This window comes from Falco cherrug, chromosome 8 (genome assembly GCF_023634085.1).
Source record: "Falco cherrug isolate bFalChe1 chromosome 8, bFalChe1.pri, whole genome shotgun sequence".
Taxonomy (NCBI): Eukaryota; Metazoa; Chordata; class Aves; order Falconiformes; family Falconidae; genus Falco; species Falco cherrug.
In genome coordinates this window covers 17,512,824-17,535,075 of record NC_073704.1, presented here as the reverse complement: position 1 = coordinate 17,535,075, position 22,252 = coordinate 17,512,824, and the positions used below count along the sequence as shown (strand labels likewise).

General features: G+C 36.4%; 1 protein-coding gene across 4 annotated transcripts in view; it reads right to left on the bottom strand.

Moving 5' to 3' along the window:
* Positions 1–2,174: 2,174 nt before the first annotated feature.
* SESTD1 (SEC14 and spectrin domain containing 1) overlaps positions 2,175–22,252 on the bottom strand; it is a 56,051-nt gene continuing 35,973 nt past the window's right edge. For 3 of the 4 annotated variants that reach the window (XM_055718553.1, XM_055718552.1, XM_055718554.1), the window contains 10 exons: positions 21,059–21,270; positions 17,195–17,317; positions 13,597–13,791; positions 12,850–12,964; positions 11,024–11,183; positions 8,326–8,407; positions 7,890–8,012; positions 6,448–6,639; positions 5,470–5,591; positions 2,175–2,921 (listed from right to left, as the gene is read on the bottom strand). In XM_055718553.1, coding sequence (XP_055574528.1) covers positions 2,792–2,921; positions 5,470–5,591; positions 6,448–6,639; positions 7,890–8,012; positions 8,326–8,407; positions 11,024–11,183; positions 12,850–12,964; positions 13,597–13,791; positions 17,195–17,317; positions 21,059–21,270 — 1,454 coding nt within the window. In that variant the 3' untranslated portion in view covers positions 2,175–2,791. The remainder of the gene's footprint in view (positions 2,922–5,469; positions 5,592–6,447; positions 6,640–7,889; positions 8,013–8,325; positions 8,408–11,023; positions 11,184–12,849; positions 12,965–13,596; positions 13,792–17,194; positions 17,318–21,058; positions 21,271–22,252) is intronic. The other variant, XM_055718555.1, reaches the window with a different exon arrangement.

Here is a 22,252-nt window from a genome sequence, read left to right as displayed (position 1 = left end):
ATTGCAGGTGATTTATGTTAAAAAACCAACAACCACCACCAATGTATTTGCACCTTCTGGAACTCCACTGTTTGAAATGTTTTTGCTATCAAAAAGCACAGAGCAAGAACCACAGGTAGAGCCATCACTACTGCTTGCACAGACAACTAACAACAGATTACTTGAGCAATTTTGCCTTTTAGCATGTCTCTATTTGACCTTGTACGCTCTTAATGGCTATACGTTTCTAAAGGTTCAGTAGCAAGTACAACCACACATGATAGATTAACTAAGACCAGCACAAAAATCTCACTGTTTGTTACATTCAAGAGCATTCTTCACAGATATGTTTATTCCATTCTTTCAGTAAGACAAGAAGTCTCAGCATTCATAGGAACGGCTCAGAAATATCTGGCAGACTCACACAACATGACCTAGAAAACTACTTAACCATCGTTCCTGATACATAGAAAATGGGCAAAGTGCAAAGTGCTGATATGGGGCACCTTTTACCAGCTACCAGCTTTCCCTAAAGGCAAGGAATTGCACAGAGGAAGGGAACAGAGCTACAGAAAAAGCTGGCATAGCCCAAGGGGTTATATCACAGACTGAGACAATAGGGTGACAGTCTGAATTCACTGGCCTCTAGGAATGCCGAACAACAGCTAAGAACAGCCTCAAGATTGGACTTCATATACTGAGCCAAAATTAACGTCAGGGTTATTAGGGTGAACGGTCATCAGTTCCAAGTTGTGCATGCAGCTGTCACACGAGTGAGTTAGGACCTTCTGATGCTGCTCTGGTTTTGCATACATTATGGAGCCCCTAAACAGAATAAAAATAGAATAAAAAATAAAATAAACCCTGCAAATAATCTTAAGTGTTTGTAATACATGCTTACTGTAAACTAACATTTTAATGGTATTTAATACTGCAGACCATTATTTACTGTAAATGGAATATCTACAAACAAATGCTGCAGAATTGGAGATGCAGTGCCCATTAAGGACTACCCTCTTAAATTTACTTTTGTGTTTGCATGTTTGCACTTTGTATTAAATATACATACATTTTTCATGTTTGGGTTCTTTCTAAATAAATTTCTCTCATCCAAATACTAGCCACAGCAACAGCAGCACTCTCAAATGTAAATGAACAACTATATTAAATTTTAAAAGAGTATATTAAAAAAGTCTCCTTATAAATTAAGGTCTGTGAAACTTCAGTTAGTTTTAAACCAATATTAACATAATATTGTACCATTGCACCAAATGCATCAAAAAATAATTGGATTTCTTCTGCCAAAATATCCTGAGAAGAAAAATACCTTTATCACTGAAGTTACAGATAAGCCGTTAATTTTGAATTACTATTTTTAATAGAGAAATTGCTTTTTTTGACACATTACTTTCCTCTGAAGAAACCATGGAAAAACTGAGGCAAATAAGTAAATATAATATTTGAATGACAGATCCATCAAGAAAACCTGAAGAGTAGTAACAATGCCAACAGGAAGAAATCATTATCTTTACTGTGAACAAAATATAGCATGGTAACAACATAAGGTACTTAGATCTACAGTTGTTTGCTTCACACAGTACTCTAAAAGCTCAGATACCACACCATCTTCCAGTAAATATTAAACTTATCTAGATTAAATCCTGAAGAATAAGAAGTTAAGCAAGTTATGCACACAGATGATTTTGTTTCAATGCAATTCCCTTCTCAATAAATCTCATTTTATTACTAATCTCATGGTTTAAAGTTGTTTATGAACCTCATGTTAATTTTTCATTAGATGAAAAGCTTTAACCTCAGAGATACTACCATGGATATTGCTATTATTCAAGAATCCCCATTCAAAGGGAAACAAAATTTATAAATAAAGGACAAGAGAGGTGTACCAGACTTACAGGGAGAGAAAACCATTATTAATGTAACACTGACTTATGCACATACTATCTTACTTTTGTGTAAGCACTGCTATCAAGGTAACAAAAAATAACACAGACTCGGACTCCTATAACAACAGTTCAAGAGCAGTTCCCCTTATAGCTGCAGTGTTTTAAAGAACATTTCATAAAAATGATACAGATTTTGTAAATATGTTGGGAGAGTGACGATTTTTAGTACCATTTATCCCAAAAATGTAACACAAATGACATTTGGGAAACACAGACCAGGATCTATTCATATTAGATTTTTAAAAGATGATTTTTATTAAGCACAAACAGCTTTTAATACATTATCAATACAAATAGGAAAACATTTGTTTAATGAATTTGATATATCAAAGATTTGATGGGCAGGTTGCATACTGGCACAATAAAAATGATCTTTTTTAAAAAAAGTATTTCAAATTAAAATTATAGGGTCACCACTGTCTACACTGCAGGAACTTTACCTACAGTTCTAAAAGTACTACATCAACTGGGCATAGGGGGAAGCAAAGAACTAGTTTCGTAATATGGAACTCCTAACACTTTTATAAGCACCATTCAAAGCTTGCATCAGCTGTTTAACTAAGAAGCAGCTGACAGGTCAGGTAAAGCTTTACAGCAAATTTCAGTGCAAAGTTTACAGTTCCTCTTCATAAGATACTTTGAATCTATGGTTTCATAGCATGTTAAATAATTATGGCTTGATAGATGTACAGTGTTAAGATGCTGAGAACATTTACTTTGAGAAAAGATGAGACTTATAACAGCTGTGAAATGCATTTTAATATATTATGCCAAATTCTGTAATATGCGAACAACATGCTGGATTACAAACTGAAGTCCTATTATGAATTCATAGACAAGGGTCAGTATTAGCTCTCTGGGGTAGTGGCTTCTGGTTGTCTCAGTTGCTGCTTTTTCAGGCTAACTAGCTTCATCTTCTCTCTAATGTGTTCTGCTGCAGAAGCCATATCGCTTGGGCTCCCAAAGTACTGTTCAGACCTAAAAAAAAAACAAACCCCGCAAAAAGTTATCAGCAAGAAGTAAGACAGTATGTGAATATACATGTGAATGGGCACTAGAAAACACAAAGCAGGTAAGAAAAATAGGCACTTTTTCCCTCTTGACATTTAGACGCCACCTTTTAAAGGCTTTGGAGACTCAGTGATGGGACTTGACAGCAGATCTTGATGAAACTATTACAAATACTACATGACACTTATACCCAAAAGATTCTCTCAACAGAAGGGTGACAGCAGTGAGGCACTAGAACAGGTTGCCCAGAGAACCTGTGGATGCCCCATCCCTGAAGTGTTCAAGGCCAAGTTAGATGGGGTTTGAGCAACCTGGTCTAGTGGAAGGTGTCCCTGCCCATGGCAGGGGGGTGGAGCTAGGTGATCTTTAAGGTCCCTTCCAGCCCAAACCATTCTATGGTTCTAACAGCAGTGCAGTGTTCTATAAGTGCAGCTAGATACCTCCTAACGCTGTTTTTTACCTCCCTTCTCTGGCTACCCCCCAAGTCAGTCTGGCAGTTTTGAGTACCACGACAATCAAGGAAACCTGTCTACAGATGAATTCTGAGGCTATACAATTGCTGCATTATTGAAGGACTCTGAAATCAGCCACATGCTGTTGAATTATGTCATCTATCCCTCAAACTGAAAAGAACACATGGTTATCTAAGTTGATTTCTCTCATTCAAATACAACAGAAGGACAGCTGAAATGTTAGGGAAACCACTAACCAAGCTGTCAGCAAAAGGAGATGAACAGAGTAAGTGTTTCAGAAGATTAGGTATTAAATCTAATTACAAAGCACAGAGGTTGAAGACTTTGGAAATGGTGGTAGGACAAAGGACTTTGGAGAGAGTACGGGGGCAGGCGTAAGCAGACAGAAAAGGTTACTTCACTCAGTAGACTAGTTTGACTAGGGAACTCCAGAGACTACTGATTGCACAAGTGTGCACAGCATCACACTATAGGCAGATGTCTCTCCTGATGCAGATTAGAAGCCAGGAGCAGAACAGGGAGCAATGATCTGGACTTCAAGAAGATACTGACAAAAGTCCAAAGCGGTGAAGATGCTGACAAAGATGCTCTCCTAGCATTTTATGACATTCTGTGTGTTCCTACATTTCATGAACTACTTGTATTAATGAGTGTGCAAACTGTTAAATGCTTCAAAAATAGGATGCCTAAGGAAGACGAGCATGGGATCCTGGGATTTAGGACAACTAAGATCCCATCTTTGAGAAGGGGGACATGCAGAACTCTGCTGAAATGCCAGAGGGGTCAGAAAAAATGTTCAGTATTCAGTCAGTCAGGTGTACATACACCTATAGCTGCAGGAGCCTTGTGTTAGAACTCAAATCTCAAAGTGTGGCATTTTCTTTCATGAGGAGTTTCCCCAGGTTCTGTTTGTTTTTACTTTAATAGTCTATGTGCAAATTACATCCATTTTAAGAATAAATAACAGTTGCTACTTTCACCAGGTCACTAAAATCTGCTATACAAAAGTTATACCAAAATACTTCAACAAACATAAGACACTTCTTGGTGGTGTTTTGTTTTGGTTTTGGTTCCATTCCCTCCCCCCTCCTCACAGCTATAAATTACTGCACTATTTTCAAATACACTACTGAAAGGGTGGTAAAAATCACTACCATTTCAGGCCTGGGACCATCTTCGTGGGTAGCACTCCTCAATGGAGGAAATTATATTGCATAGGGAACACGATATTTTGGAAATAAAATGACAGGAAATCAATTTTCATTACCAACTTCCCGTAACCCTATTTCTCAGATCGACTTCAGGTAACCCATAACGCAGTTGCCTGATACTATCTCATAAGGTTTCAGCATCTAATGCAAAATATTGATTTCAGATCTCATTCATTATGGTGCAGCATCCTACACACCCAGAGACTAGTTCCAAGGCTTGGTAATACTCAGGCAGAAGAAATTCACTACAAGCTCAACATCACAACGGACAAGCGTATTTTACTGATCACAGAGAACTGAGTTTTATCATGGCTGAGATTCTGAATTCAATTTGATTTTGTAGCTCAAGACAGCCACCAATTTTAAATTAGTATGAAGAGCTCATGAGGGAAGTAGTTGTATTTGCTGAATAAATCAAATGTAAATTTAACTTCAATGCACTGCTTTAAGACTTCAGATAGATGGAATTGTGAATAAATTAATAAAAATACCACAATTCTAATCTGGTATCTTTTTTCAGAAAAAAAGAGACTGGGACTGGTCATTCTTCTGTTACTTCTACATACTTTGATGATGTAAACTGCATAAATCTAATAATTACTGAATGTGAAAAAGTCAATACTTTGAAAAAGTTGACACGTTGCCTTTGGAAAGTTTTAAATTGGACCTGCCTGCTTTCTGTGAAAAGATGGGAAATAATTTTTAATAAGTATTAGTGCGCTGCCTTTTTAATTCCAGCAATAAGCATTCAGGATTCTTCTGCATATGAGACTATTATGAAAATTTACCAAAAAGCATATTCAGAAGGGATTAGAAACATATTTTGCATACCCATCAGGATAAACTACAGGCACTGTTAGTCTGTCCAACAGTGATTTCCCAACTGCTTCAATTTCATCGAATTGCTCCATTTCATTAAAAGCTTCAGGCTGCTCTGGACATTCTTGCAAAATCTGTTTTAAAAAAATAATAATGAAATGCAGAATGAAGTACACAAAGGACAGCACGTAGTTTAAGTGCCATTAACTGGCAGAGCGAATGCTCCTTCAGCATCTTCACTGACACATTTATATGATATCAATTGAAATCTTCATATAATTCAAGAACAGAAAATAATGATTTAGCTACATTAAGATAGTTCCAGGATAGCACTGTTCTGTACTAGAACATTTTACATTACTTCTGAGAGGGAACAAAAAAGGAAAAATTGTCTTGCTTGAAAATATTCCAGCAACAAATATAAAATGCAAAAAATAGTAATCTGCAGCATTAAACATACAAGATAGTCATATAAAATAGAAGAAAAATGGATAACTAAGGGTCCCTTAAAGGCAGTTTCAAAACTAAAATCCACATCTGGAATAGAACAGGTGGAATTAAAAGAGTCTGAACACAAGTGTTTCCAGACAGGATTGAGACCCGATATTACTACTTAGTTCTGCACTTCCTACTCCTTCTCCCTCTGCTACTTCTTACTTTTTTCCAAAGCAGCATGAATATTATCAGCATATTTTTCTCACAGAAGCATTAGTATGTCACAAAAGTGCTAGGAGAATTATGTTTTTGAGTAAGAACATTTGTCAGCCATCCATTTACATTTTTAAACTTACGATTGCCTACAAACACAGCAATTAACTGTTGCAATAATGTAACAATGCTCATAATAGGGACTGTGAATCAACTCTTTGGAGTTTATGAACCACTGAATTCCAGTTTGGTACCAGGTAAAACTTTTTTCAGCCATCTCCGGCAGCATAGATGATATATGTCTGTTTTTGTGAACTTCCATCAATGCCTAATGCCACTCGCCTTTTCAGCACTTGAATGAAATGCAACAGCCGTTTCCAGCCTGTGTACTCTTTCTTCAGAGGTTATTGTAAACTGTTTCCACACTCTGTTCAGTCTTGGAAGCGTGTCCCCTGAGGACCTTGATGTGCATCGCAGGGACTGGCACAAGACAACCGTTGCCTGCAGTAACTGTCTCCCGTAATCGTAAGTACTCTAAAAGTTAGAGGGGATAGGAAAGAAAGTATATGTAAAAGCTCCACATTTAACTCAGGAGCTAGTTAAGATCTTAACTCCAGAGGCCTCCTCAATTTAGGTTCACAAAATATTTTAACTAATCTGGTCTACCAGAAAACACTGAAGTATGAATAAAATCGTAGTGACCAAACGGTGCTTTTGGTCTTTAATTAAAAAAACCAAACAAACCAGCATCCCCTGTTGTCTAGTGTCCACACTGGCAAAAGAACAGAGCTTCCTGAAAATGTCAAATAGCTGCATGGATCTTACACAGGATACTTGATATCTACTGCCACTATGACTGTCTCCCTGACTTCACTGTCATCATGTTTGTGGTCACCCAGCATTCAGGTGCTTTATGTACATCATTGTAACAGCAAGCTATCCTGTTTAATTCATCAAAAGAGAAAATCAGTTCCGTGTAACAGATGCAATCTGAAAACGTCACATCCATTAATTGGCAAGTTTGAATTAGAGATTCCTAAAAGCAGTATACATCTGAAAAAGCACCTGAACAAGGCCCAGCTTGTACACTTTCTGTTCTTAGGTGAAACACTTTCACATGTACCTGCCATCTGTTCACATATTCAAGATTTGCAAACAGGTGTGCAAACGTGCCCTATGGCTTCAGTGAATTTCAATAGGTTCTTGTACAGCAGGATTCATTAGCTGGCTGCTACAGTCAAGAATTAAAGCTGCCAAGTTCTGCTCAACCACTGACTCTGCTAATGCTAAAACTCCTTGTACGGGCAGGACCATGACACACCAACAATCAAGTCTATCTAGAAAACCAGCAGAAAGACAGGCTCTGTTTCATGAAGTATAGCACAAAATAGACTGAAACCAAGTGGCTCATCCATATTGCAGTATTTTACTGCAGTCCTTTAAAAGTCATTATTTTGAAACATGTTTGAAGCATTACTTCATATGTTTGAAATACATGCCTTTAAGAAATTCTATGTGAACTTTATGTTTTGTGGCTTGCATTGCTTATGTGAAGCAGGTAAACTAAGGTAGGAAACTGCACCATAACTATCGTTGCTGGAACTTCAAAATCTCATTAGGCTTCTCTCACCCATTCCAGCAATCATGATTTCTTCATCCAAACATTGAGGCAGACCATTAAGACTAGTAACAGCTGTTCCATGACTGTCCATAAAGGTACCAATTCCTATTTAGATCTTCTGAAACTGTATAAAACATATTGCTAAAAAGTCAATTCATTTCACCTGTGCAACATCAACAAATTTTCGATGTTTCTCAAGTAAAACTTTTGTTTCTTGAGCATCATCTCCCAATCGGATGTGTGTCTTCAGCAGAGCATCCAACAGTTCACTTAACCATTCTACTGCCTTAAAAACAAAAGATAATATGAACTAGTAAACTAAAAAGAAATTGATCCAGAAAGGTGAAGTAACTTCAGTACTAGTATATACTTTTGATAAGGAAAAAAGTTAAAACATATCACAAACTAGTAGATCACGCAGGCATTCACCAAATATACTATTTTCAGTCATTGCTATATCCTTTATTCTCACTGTACATATTCACTAAATAAAACCACATTTGGAAGTGACAAAAATACTGTACAACTATCAAACCCCATAAATTTAACCAATGGACTACAAAGACCAGAATGATGAAGTTCTGTAAGCATTTCCATACCTGAGCAGCATCCTCTTCACATTTAAATAACTGTACCATCTGAAGCATCTTCAGTCGCCGCACATCCACCATATCCTCACACCTTAAACAGTAGCACAGAAAGATTCACCAACACGTGTACAGCAGACAAAACAAATACACTTTGATTTTGACAACAATGTTTTCAGTGAGCATTAAGATGCAAGTGTTCATGGAAAGGTGATTAAAGCATTTTTGTACTGCTTAGCTTGGCTGAAATATATAATGCCTCACATAACAGTAAGAAACATGCAATAAATAGAACTGAGCACTACAACCCACTGAAATCGTGATCCTCAAGACTCCCGGTATTGCTAAGGCACAGACAGTAATACCAGAAGTAGCTACAAGGCCTTCCAGCACCACTGCAGGTTCCTTACCTTGCTGCACTGGTAGGATTTGCCACACAGAGGCTTACACGGCTAAGACAGACTTTATCCTACTGAAGTCTAGATGAAAGCTGGCTTTAACCTGGCCTAATTCCGAATTCTACTGAGCTGGCAGCAAAGTCTTCTTGATGAATAAAATGAGGACTGTTTAAAAGATGTTAACAGATCTTTCCATTTTTCTTTTTAGCTAACTAAAGACTGTAATAATTGAACCCTTATATGATTACGTCCTTTGCTATAACTTGACAGGAAGCATTTCAAAACCTTATCCATAAAAAAACTAATTATATTTCTCTCATTCTGAATTAAGCACATTTTGCAGTTCTTTCTCCAGTCTTTTCTTTCTACAGTGAGAGCTAAGCTAATACAGCTAGCAAAATGACCTTTCCACTTCAATTTCAGAGCCTAAGTAGACAGCAAGGTTCAGACTCTACTGCTAATGGAATTACTCATGTCAACAGTTAGCACTATAAATGAATGTGAAAGACTGTATGCATGGATCTGTTTCTTCAAACTGGTTGCAAACATAAGCACTTCCAAAGGACAGTTTGTTAGCATGCTGCATTTTGTTATATGTACTGTAGCACTGTGATGCTTAGAGAAAGGAAATTTTTTGCTCTAATAATGCAGGAGAACAGCTTACGGATTCCAAAAGCTTAACTAAAGTAGCAAAATGCCCCTAGAAATAAAAATTATAATTCATGTGTATATAAATAATGAGAAGCATTCAATAGAATTTGGGGAAAAAAATGCAGTATTACAAAAATTATTAAATGCTACTGAGAGATCGTAGTCCTTATTGTACTTTTTTGTCTCTTGTCCAGACTGAAGAACCTGATTTATATCAATCATCTAGAAGCTGCTTCAAACCTTTGTCTGAATGGTTTAATGACTTCTTGATCCTCTAATTGATTTCCCACAATTTTATGTCCCTTCTGAGAACAGGAACCAGAATTGTGTAACACTTAAAACAGAAATGGACTACAAATCTATATAGTGACACAATGACATTTTCTTTTTGGTTTTCTACTCCTTTCCTAATAATCCTTAAGTGTTCTACCTGCTTCTTACAGTATGATTGAACAACAAGCAAATTTTGCAAAAGTTTTCTAATATTTATCTTTGGGTTAATGGCTGGTTCAGCATCCACTACTATGTAACGTTTTCCCTTCTCCCATGCACATTTCTTTACCTGGTAGTGAATTTCAACTGCCATTTTATTGCACAGTGACACATGGTCCTCCATAGCTCTTTGCATTTGCCCTCAACACAAGTGTTGCTCACGTAAATAGGATTCAGAGTACATACTTAAAGCAATACCTTCTCTGAGTGTTACCAAAACACATTGTTCTTACATTAAGTTCCCTAAGAAAACAATTTGTGAGCGGTAGAATTAGTTCCTAAAGTGAGCAAATTGATGCTCATTAAGACCTTGCTGTTCCTCAGAGGCACCTTTTTGTTCAGCCATTGCTCTCAAAGTTCAGGCACTTTCTATGGACAGTACTTTGTCTCAAGGGTTCCTGCAGTAATGATGAGCAACATCATCTGATTCTTTCACACTGTTGAGTAGAAAAAAAAGAGGCAGTACTACAGCCAATCTAGTACTACTACATCTTTAAGAAAAAAATAATCAAAGAAAGGCTTGGAGGAAGAGGATGATGGCAAATTTAATCCTTCTTGCCAATTCAACTCTCCCCAGCATTTTTCCCTACTACAGCTTCAGTCTCCACACTATCTTTTTCCAAAACCTCACAAAAAAAACTATTTTGAAAACTTCTATATGTGCCTCCATTTTGTACCCTGCCCCCCCCAACACCATCTCATCTTTCTTGCTATCTTCAGGAGTGAAAATGCCATGCTCAAAGGAGGTTGTGAAAAAGAATATAAGCAAGTATTTACATAATTAATACATAATTTTAAAGCCATCATCACTACTGTAGTCTTATTAGACCTTCCATCTCAAACTGCTAACATATAAAAGATGCCTCTTGCATCCATTCCGTAGCTCCATATAAAAATAATTTATAGTTCTTGAGCAAGCACAGGAAAGCACTCAAAATATTCCATCCAGTAACAAAGTACAAAAGGTGTTCAGATTTAAGAATATGCTACAAAAAATTAGGCAGGGAAGCTACTGTCCCATTTAAATATACCACAAATATAAATTACAGTTGTACTACATCCCTTAACTGAAGATAAAGCAAAATTATTTCTAAAAAAAAAAATATTTGGATATATAAAGTGACCTATCAGCACAGGAAAGTCTTAATGACTAGAACTGTTGTTACTACCTTTGTTTTCTAAGCTGCATATCTTCCATCACTCCTTGGATATGGTCCACATTTTCTTTGTTTTCAATGGTCACATCTTTTCCATAGGCCCAGGATGCCTGATTAGATATCTGATCAAGGAGACTTTGACCTTTCTCACGCAAGCCTTGCAAGCCTAAGTCTAAAGAAAAAAAAAAAGTCAGTGGTCACTCTTATACATTTGGGATTTTTTTACTCCCAAAGGAGAGATGAAATACAACAGAATCTGAGCTGGAAGGCTGGAAATTGAAAAGGACATTACTATCCATCCTTCATTGCCCTTTCCAACTCTTTAAGTCTGTCTCAGAATTTGTCTATATTAACGAAGAGCTAAGGGCTTTGCTATTTTGACCTAACAGATAACAAGAAAAGGAATAAGAGCTGACAGTGAATATTAATTTCACAGCATATAAATGGCTAATTAGTGTCTTTCATCCACACACTTGCACAATACCTAAAATATTTATCACTGCTAAGCAGGTACAGCTTACAACTGCAACAGTGGCTGGCAGAAGTTACTGCTTACATCTGGCATGGCTGATATTTTTCTATACTGAGATATACCAACCCTTAGAAGCTACTGTTACATCCATTGTTTGGCAGCTCTATCTGTTTTCCTAAAGGAGGATCTAGTTTATGCATCAAACATTCCACTAACAACTACTACCATATATTATTTTGCTTCAAAGCTGTCCTGGTTTCAGCTGGGATAGTTAATTTTCTTCCTAGTAGCTGGTACTGTGCTGTGTTTTGGATTCAGTATTGGAATAATGTTGATAGACTGACGTTCAGTTGTTGCTAAGCAGTGGTTACCCGAAGTCAATGACTTTTCAGTTTCCCATGCTCTGCCAGTGAGGAGCTGCACAAGAAGCCAGGAGGGAGCAGAGCCAGGGCAGCTGCCCTGAACTAGCCAGAGAGATATTCCATACTATCATGCTCAGTATATATATAGACTGGGGAGACTTGGCCACAGGCTGCTGATCACTGCTCAGGGACTGGCTGGGTATCGGTCAGCGAGTGGTGAGCAACTGTACTGTGCATCACTTTTTTTTTTTATTGGGCTTTATTCCTCCCTCTCTCCCCTTTTTGTTACAATTGTTATTATTAGTATACTTTATTTCAATTATTAAATTGAAAACCCACTGGGTTTTACCTTTTTCCAATTCTCCTCCCCATCCCACCAGGGGCAGGGGGAAGTGAGCAAGCAGCTGTGTGGTATTTAGCTGCCAGCTGTGGTTAAACCACAAGAAAAGCTCCTTCTACAACATATTGGACTAGATAATTGTTGTATGTCCCTTCCAACTGAAATATTCTATTCTACGCTTGACAGCATAACAACCCTAATTGTGCCATTTATTAACATATACATTCAAAGCTACTGAAAATACTCAGTACGAGCATTCTGAAACTGAGTGGATTAACAATCTTAATCACCAAGGGGTCAGCTCTGGAGACAAAGAGATCATCTAAGCACTATGTTCCCAAGATACTAAGGATGGTTAGTGGGTGAAAAAAGTTTGTTTACAGATGAAATGCAGAATAGTGGTACGTAACAAATACGTGTTACATGTAAAACATTTAAAAGAAACCACTTCCAGATTATTTTTCTAGATAGAACTACTATGCAGTAGATCGCATAAGCAAGTCCAAGAGTTAGGTGGAGCATTACTTACCTAGGAATCAGGAGACAGATATTATCTTTTCTGCTGTCCTTTTTTAAAGGGAGTGGTGAGATTACTGTTTGTTTTTTTTCCCCTGTAACACATTCATTAGAACGTGTGTATCTGAAATGCAGAATTTTTGCTTACCAACGCTTTTCAGCTTCTCTTCCAGTAGTTTTAAAGTTTGTTGAATTGATGCCCCATCTGCTGGTGCTACATCTACACACAACATTCCTAGCAAGCCATCCAATTGCTGAGACAACTAAAATAAAAACCAACACAAATGTTGATATTTAAAAAGAAATTCAAGCTTCAGATGCTTGGGTCTGCAATCTCCTACATGCCTGGAAATCTGTCATTTTAGGAGTTTCTCTTTCCATCTATAGGAAATCAAAGTCAAGATGAAAGATAAATGACCCATCTGCCTATAAAATTCCAAGAGCATATATCCCTAGATGGAGGCGGGGGAAGCCAAGATTATTAATTTTTAGTTTTAGACAAGTACAGGAAAGTAATAAATGCTATTTTGAAAAAGAAGCTACGAAAAGTACAACAAATTGTGGTTCAATTAATGCATATGCTTCTAATTAAAAAAACAAAAAAACAAAAACAAAACACCAAAACGGGGAGGAAGCAACTTTCTAAGCAGCAGTCATTTTATTTCAAATGCTATTGAAATGTAAGGCATATTACAAAGCACTTCCCTCCTAAAAAAGGGGAAATCCATCTTCTCAGCATTTCAACTACAGTAAATAAGGACTTACGGCATTTTCCAAGTGGTATTTTATTTCCCTTGACCTCCCTATATTTTTTCCACTGTATTCAATATTTATAATACTATAGCAATAATATACTAACAGGTGAGCCAGTGAGAAGTTAAAAAGAAAAACTTACATCCTGGGCAACACTGTGGAATTCAAGTGCTGCTTGTAATAGATTCTGCCTGAATTCCAGCTGACTGGCCTGCCGGTAGCACACATCGCTCAGCTGTTGCTGCAATGCTTTCAATTCCACAAGGTCCTCCTCATCCCCTGCATTTAGAAGAGCTGCTATCTGCTGATTAAGCTCAACATAAACAGCAAACCACTCCTACAAACACAAGAAAAGTAAGAATTAAAATAATAACAAACATAATTCTATTTCTCTTAAAATGGCATACATCTAACTGCAGACTAATAAATAATCGGACTAAAAAAGGAACCTATTACAGCTTACACTATAGTGATGAAATCTCACACAGGAGGAACAAACATTCCTAATTCTAAATCAACTCAAAAAGTGCTTAGTACGTTTTAATACATGTAACGTAGTATGAAAAGATGGTGCAGCAAGATGGGAAGATTACAACACATGGTTACCAGCTCCCAGTACAAATTCCCACTCAAACTATTTTACTGACTTAGAGGAATTCCACCATTTTAAAATTTCTAATCCTTGCAAGTCTATAGTGCTCTACTGAAACAAAAGACGTTTTGACAACTGGTAAGCTATTACAAAAAACCGTTCATAAGACTTATCTAGGTGTTGCCTTCCGTGACATGACTGAAACTAGCAGTAATTTTCTTAAAACATTTAGAAAAACATACTACTGTTGACAAAGTAGAAGCAACCTCTATCTTCTGAATAAAACAGAGTATCCACGTACAGAAACTTCAAAATTATTCTTGTTTCTTATTTAAGGAAAGCTTTATACTACTCAATTCAGCATGTGTAGGTTTGTTTTTCAAATGTTTTGATTCAACATACACAGGAGTTAGTTATGTTGTCATGGTGGTGTATTTGCAAAAGAGAATAGTTCGAATATTTAACAGTTCTGGGAGATTTAAAAACTACTTGATACATCAAGATCACATTCACAACTTGCATTATTGAGATGCCTGTAAAGGAAAACATGTTTGCTCAACAGCTTTTATTTTGGCCTACAGTAAAGTGACCTTCAAATGCCCTATGCGTTTCTAGTGCTATGGAATAGCACCATCTATTGGCCTAAAATATTTCATTTAATTAGTATTCTTGCCACACTCCTATTGGGATGTTTGCATTTTTTGAAAAAATTACGCCTTCAGCTTTTGCATCATGTACTTAGAAAGCATTCAAAATACAGAGTATAAATATCCACATTCTGATTTTTTTTTCTTTTTACCCAAAGCTGCCTCTACCATCTGTTCACAGGAAGAAACATGACTATGAAAATATGCAAAGGGAGAGAATAATGAAAAAGTTAAATTAGCAATCAGCCAGAAATTTAAGAGCAGATTAAACCTCTCATCTACCCCAAAAGAGGCAACTAAGATGACATAATATGGAAACATCTTCCACTGTCACACATGTACTACAGATACATAGGCTCAATAAGCTCAGTTTAAACAGCATAACTCATTATTACCTGCAGACACTGAACATACAAATCCAGCTTATTGAGTGTGACAAGTCAACTATCATATGACAGGCAAACAAAAAAACCTAGATTAGTAATTTTTAGTTTTAGTATTAAAGTAAAACAGTTGCAGGAACTGATTTTGGTCAAGCTATCAGTAAAATTAAGAGACTGGCAAATCAAATAGAAGTGTGCTTCTGATCCTTTCCATAGGGGAAAGTTAGGCACAGCTGTATGTGACAGCTCAAAACCATGGATAAAAGCCAACATATGCTCAAAAATAACAGTTCTAGATTGCTCATGAATAAAACAGAAAATAAAAACCAAAAAATACAAACCACCCCTTCCAAAACCAAACAACCCCCACAACCAAACCCCCAAAGAAAATTACTTTTCACTTCAGAGTAAACTGAAGTGAAAAAGCCTATCTTTAAAACATTTTCTTTTAAACAAAGCATTTTTGCAAGTATCTTCAAAACAGAAGAAATATAATCAACAATAAATAGGAGATGAAAGAAAGTAAGCATACAAGCTGTCAATTTGATTATTTGGAGAGAAAAAAACCTAGGAAAATAATGAAAGAGCACACTCAGCTATCATGATGTTAAAAAAAAAAAAATCAAAGAAAAATGCAAAGCACATTTTTCCAGTGCTGTTGTCAAAAAATGGTTTTAATTCATAAACGGTCATCTAAACTTAAGGTAGGCGAGTAGTCTCCAAATTACTTCTTTTGATAAAAAAAAAAAAATAATTTTTCTGACTCTTTGTTTCTACAGAGACCTGCTAGCACCCGAGGACCAAGCAGTGCTCAATCTTATCAGTGCTTTAGTGATCACCAAACTGTAGGCCAGCCTGCAAACTTCAATGGGACTCAATGATTTCAAGGACTGTATTTCACTCCAGCTAAAGCATAATTCTCTGTTACAGATACCCAAATGAGAAAAAAGTGTATTCAATGCTGTTTTCTCTTTTGGTTTTGAAGTGCTAGTAGGATTGAAAGATATTCGAAATTATTTTTGTCAATAAAGTACACAGAGGATTTTTTTTCTCTTTCCAATTAGGATTTTAACTGTAAGATGTTTTACGCTTCAGAAGGCAGTGTTTCTTCAAAGTAGAACATTGCTTGAAGAGCTTACAGCAATGAGAAGACAGCAGGGATGCCATTCACTTGACCTAACAGACACCTACAACATATGCTTCTGCATCTGAGCAAGCAAACTGTACTCAGCAGAGATGTAGTCAATAGAACCAGTGTAGTGTAGGGCACAATGTTTCTCAGACTAAAGGTTTGGATTGGTTTTTTTCTTAATTATATGAGCAAAATTATAACTATTTTCTTTGCTGTGACTGCAAAGGGGACTTAGAAAAAGTGGACTGAATTGTCAATGTCTACATTGAAGCCAGGAAAGAGGAAAAAGCACTGTGAGCAACACTCCCTTTGGGAACACTGAGTATTCATATCCCAAGCATAGTTAATCATCTGATGGGAAGATAAAATTCTGCTGAACTTTAGGAAGTCTTCAAAATTAGAAGCAAAGGCATCAGGTTAGTACAATGACAGAACAGTCTCAGTCTCTTCAAGATTTCATTATGAACATAAATCAATGAAAGTGTTAAGCCAGTTTCAGCTACTGGTAAATTGTAGTTTAATAAATGGTAATTGGTAATATTACTAAATATTTTATATATTTTATACAAATTTAATATACATTTTAAAAAAATAATAAAAGGTAAATGGTAAATGTAGTTTAATAAAGATAATAATATTAACTTGTTCACCTGAGAAGTACAAGGCTTCTCAGCCATTTTGGCAGAGAGGAAAAAGGAAATTTACTCCTCCTACTCAACATGAAAATTTAAGAACTGCTGCAATGTAATAAACCCCAGAAATATTATAGATAGAAATCAGTATTTTTCAGCACTGGAAAACAAATAACACGTACATACAATGAACATATTAAGTTCTTAAACTGCTCAGGTACTTTCCTCTGTAACCCATGAAATCACGCACTGCAAATATCCTAGATATTCATAATCAAGATATACTACTCGTCATTACTCGTTATGTACTTAGAATTTACTTTGCTACTTGAAACAAGGTATGGAAAATCTCACACTGTGCTGACTCTCAATCTCTTCATGTTTCTGTTGTAAAGCTTGTGAAGCTCTAATTGAATCACCTATTCCCCATTGGGTTCTTAGCTGTTCTGATCCAGGTCCTTCAAGCCAATTGACTACCTGTCAAAGAGATAAAGATGACAAAAATAAAGTAGCAAATCATGAAAACGGGTTTAAAATAATTTTGTAACATAAGTAGAAATATTTCAAAATACACATTTATGAAAAAAAAAAAGTTTAGGATCTGTACAAGTCATTGAATTCATTCACATCTTCCGAAGTACAAAATACTTTCCCTTAACCTTAGCCTGTCAGCTCCATGAAAGCAGGTGGCAGATAGCAAAGGAGTTGTCATGTATATACTTGCCATTTTGTATCTCTGTCAATAAAAGAGCTTAAAACACAATTTTCTTGGTAATGGATCTGTCGTGTTCAAACACAGTATTCCCCACCCCCCCAGTGAATTACAATGCACAGCTGTATTCAACCTCACACCTGAGAGTTTTCTCCTTATTTTGTTGAATATATTGACACTAAAGTACAGGACTCATACTTATTCCAAAACTAAATTTACACGACAACTTAGTATTTTATATATTTGTCTTCCAACTTGCTCCATTCAAAGAACAGAAGCCTCTTACAGAGTCTTAATGGCCATATCTCATGGGATCTGCCTTTGCACAAGTCTTTGCAGGGTCATGGCAATACAATTTTGGACTACGGTATTGGATTTTGTTTATTATCATTATTCTGAAACTATTTAATTTGACATTATTACAGAGTATCTCAGATTTTGGTTTCCTTATACACATTTGAATTTTCAGATGATATCTATGGCAAAATTTTATAATAAATTTTTAAATATCTAGAAAACAAGAAACAGCTTTGATAAAGCGTAGTGCAAAAGTCACTTACTACTGGAGTCCTGACGTAAGGAAATGCAGGAATACCCTCACATTCTGAACCTTTATGAAAAAGCATAGGAAGCCAGCTTCCTCTCTTTAATGTAACCTTTGTTTGAGCAAAGATGACAGAACAGCTTCACACAGTTTTTCAGGAAATAGAATACAATACACAATATAACACCATAACCATGAAGACAAATGAAAAAGAGACTAATTGGACTATTTTTCTACTGCTGCTAGGATACATTCCAACAGTAATCAGGAATGACCACCACCATTACAGAAAGTTACTCAGTTCACCCCACATTTTATTCATCACATCTGTGTCTTACCAACCACCCTTTTTTGCACCAACACAACCTCCCCCACCCCCCCACAAGTACTGCTTCACAGTATTTTTTTTTTTCTCCGAAAGCAACCTGTGCCTTCATTACTTCTATCATTTCTAGGACAAATTAAGACCCTTGAGTTCTAGGTTCTTTTTGTTTAAAGATTAACTTCCTGTTGTGCTCAGCACCTCTGCACAGCTGTTGCTGGTTAAATATGGAATGGACCTAGAAGTGAAGGCACCCACATGTCCCCCTGTAATATCAGTGTGGCTAGGAAAACTCAGATATGGAAGTGACTGTATTCATGCAAATCTGAAAGCGTTCAACTACTCCTTAGCGGTGCCCTTTCTGACCAAGACCACCTCCTCATTATAAGTTTCCAGCAACTACTGCATTGCCTCTGAAACTGCTCGGCTTAGCACATGGCCATTCTTGTGTCAAGACACTTGAACTGAGAAGAGTTCTGCAGGTCCCCTGCAGAAAGAAGCAATGTTACTTTCACAAAATCTGGTTTTCAATGGTTAGTGACTACTGCAAGGCCTGACATTAATTTCTGGGAATCAGGGTCAGAAAAATAGTTCACACCTCTGCCTAAGGAGGTTCAATGTTAGAATTTAACATAACACAGTGTTGCTCATCAGTCTGTTTAGCAGAGCTGTTCATCAGAAAACATCTAGAAATCATTACCATCTTTACACTGCAGAAAGAAAGATGAAGGAAAGGGAAACAAAATTATGGAACAGAAGAAAGAGTGGTAGGTAAAAAGAGAGGGTAGAATACTGAAGGCACAAAAGAAGAGAGGTTGTTATGGATAAGAGGGCTTTAAACAGGAGTAAGAACTAAGCAGTTCACAGTAAGCAGAAGGAGCAAATAGTGAAAATGAAACAGGAACACAAAAGCAAGCCAGGAGTGGTTAGCAATATAAGGAGCTATACAAAGAGTGAAACAGGAATGTAATTGTAGTGTTTTGATTTCCTGTTAACTTTCATTTAAAAAAAAAAAAAAAAAGTCAGCCACACAAGAGAAACACTGTCCATGTACACACCCATTCCAACTGAAAATACTCTAAGCATGTTGTGTTACAACTTCCACTTGTTTTGGCAAAATCAATTCCACGGCACTTTGCATCTATTGGTTTCTTCCAGTCCATCACTATCTTCTTTCTTTTCTCTGTTAGTCTAACGTTCTCCCATAAACCAAAAGGAAATGAAACCAATTTCTAGATTTAGTAAGTTTTTCCCCCCACACATTTGTATCCCATTTAGAGAGATTTTAAATGCACTTCATAAAACTGATTAACTTGGTAAAACAACCAAACACATTCTTCCTGTGTACTGAGACTCAGTTCCCTTACTAACATCCATAGTGTAATGAGAGTAAACTAATAACTATTCCTATTACAAATATTGCAAAATGAGACTGATGTCCCAGTAAACAAGGCTATTTAAATGCATTAACAATGTCAGCTTGCCAAAGTATGTTATAAATTTCATTTCAAACAGCACATCTTGTTCAACCACTATAACACAAGAAAAAAAATATCTCACCTGATTATACCCACAGCCATGCTAATATGTTCTCTATAGTACTATTTTCATCTGTTACGAATTTTTATTATTTCCAGCTCAACATGTTAAGATTACATTTGGGGTTTTTTTATTTTTTAAATAATCATCATATTACTACATAAGTGAAAGTGATTTCCTCAGTAGATTTACATTTTCACTGCTAGAAATAACAAGATTGATTAGTTTTTAATCTTTACCCATACCTGGAACACTGAAGTGCAAGTACTTGATTTGCACTTCTCACACATTAGAAATGTCAATATTGAAAAGCTAAAAGCAGTATCTATTCCTTTTTCTGCATATTCAAACTACATAAAAGCTTAAAAACATATAGATCTAATTTCAATTAATAAACACAAGAGGGTTGGTTAATACTATAAGTAATATATATATTAAAAAAATAAATTAATTCCATTTCCTTGATTTCCTCTACTGAGACTCTGCCAAGAAAACTTTGGAAGGGCTAATTACTTGCTTGTTTCCAAAGGACCAAACCAATTCATTATGACCTTTAACACATGATTAATTAGGAAGGTTTTTATTCATTGTTGTCAGGGTATCCTTGAAATACAGAGAGTTTAATCACTTTACCTTAGTTAAAACAGCAAGCATTAGACAAATAAAGGAATAAATAATGGCTTATCTTCAGTATCAGAAACTTAAAACCAACACATGCAGGGGAAGGTTTCCAACTCAAGCAAAATTACAGTCAAATGTGTCTCATTTGTGAATGTTCTTCTCTTTGCTAACAGATTTTGCATTTGCCCTCCGACAACAAAGGGATCTGCTGCCACAGTATGCAACAAAGGGACAACATGAAGGTTCTTCAGCATGATGGCAAGAGCGCACGTATCTAGTCACCTCCACGTATCAGAACCGCTTTTGGAAAGTCACTGGAGTAGCCGCAACTTGGTAGCATGAAGTGAAACCAGCACATTGCAGTTTGAGGAGTGAAAGGAGACAGTTCTCACCTCTGATTCTTAGTTTTGCAGGAAACACAGGCTGGCACTTGAGCTCAGATCTCCCCTTCACAGTATTCAAGCCCAACTCCAAACTTACCTGCATTACCTTCTGCTGAATCTCCTCTAGTTGTGTGCGCTTGCTACGCTGTCTGCAGACTTCCTGGTAGCGGGTATATTGCTCTCTGAGTGAGTCTAGTAGCTTCATGACCTGTGGCTGAGCAAGTAGTTCATCATCCATTGGAGACCAGGATACCCCTCCATCTGAACCATTGAATCGACGTTGTTGTAACTCAGAGAGTAACTCATGACCTTTAACAATACATTTAATGACGTGGTTAATTTAGATTAAAAAACCAGCTACAAAAATTATTTGTAAGCATGCCTGCTTTTAGCCCACTCAGTAGAACATTTTTGCAGCTAATAATCTTTCATGCATTGGGTACGTTTGCATTTCATGCAAAGTGCTCGCCACAGTTTGTGGGGTTGTATTAGTCATAAAATAGGGTAGAAATCATGTGATATACTTTAGAACTATAGAAGAGATACTGTGACTAACATTCATTAGACAGTTACATTGATTAATGTAAAGAAACAATTGCAAAGCACAATCCTGAGTCTGAAACAACTAAGTATTCTGCTTTACTTCAAAATACTGTGTAGCATCCAAAGTATTTCTCTTGAGCAATTCACATTCTTAGATTTAATGAATGATCTAGAAGCACAAACAAACTGACCATATAATTTCGCTGTTATCTTTCAGGATTTTTATGGCAAGTGCAAACTTTCATAGAAAGTGTGGAGCTGAATACTAAGTACTTTGATCAATTTTTTCTCTTCATTTTTCTCACCTTTTTTTGTGCTCTTAAGCACCATATCAGGGTAACAATTCTCATATATGCGAAATTAGTGTATTTTGAGTATTTAATCCCCTGTTTAAACTGAAGAATGTTATTGTTAAGCTGTACTGAAGTTCAGGATGTAAACACCATACTACCAGTAAATCCAGATCAGTAATTTATTCCCCAAAAGCTCAATGAACAAGTTAGCAAATAAAGTGTGTGGTCACTAAAGAAATGTTGGTGTAAAACTGAAAGTCTGCCAATTTCATATCGTCAGTTCTGCAGGTCTTAAAATAGTAACATGTCAGTTCACTAACAGAATTAATTTATCACTACAACAGTAATTGTAATACCTCAAGGAAAATGCAGAAATATAGACTCTAAATCCAGCTGGTATTATCTGGACAATCAAAATGCCAAGGGCTTTGGAGATTGTAGCAAGCAACTTTAAA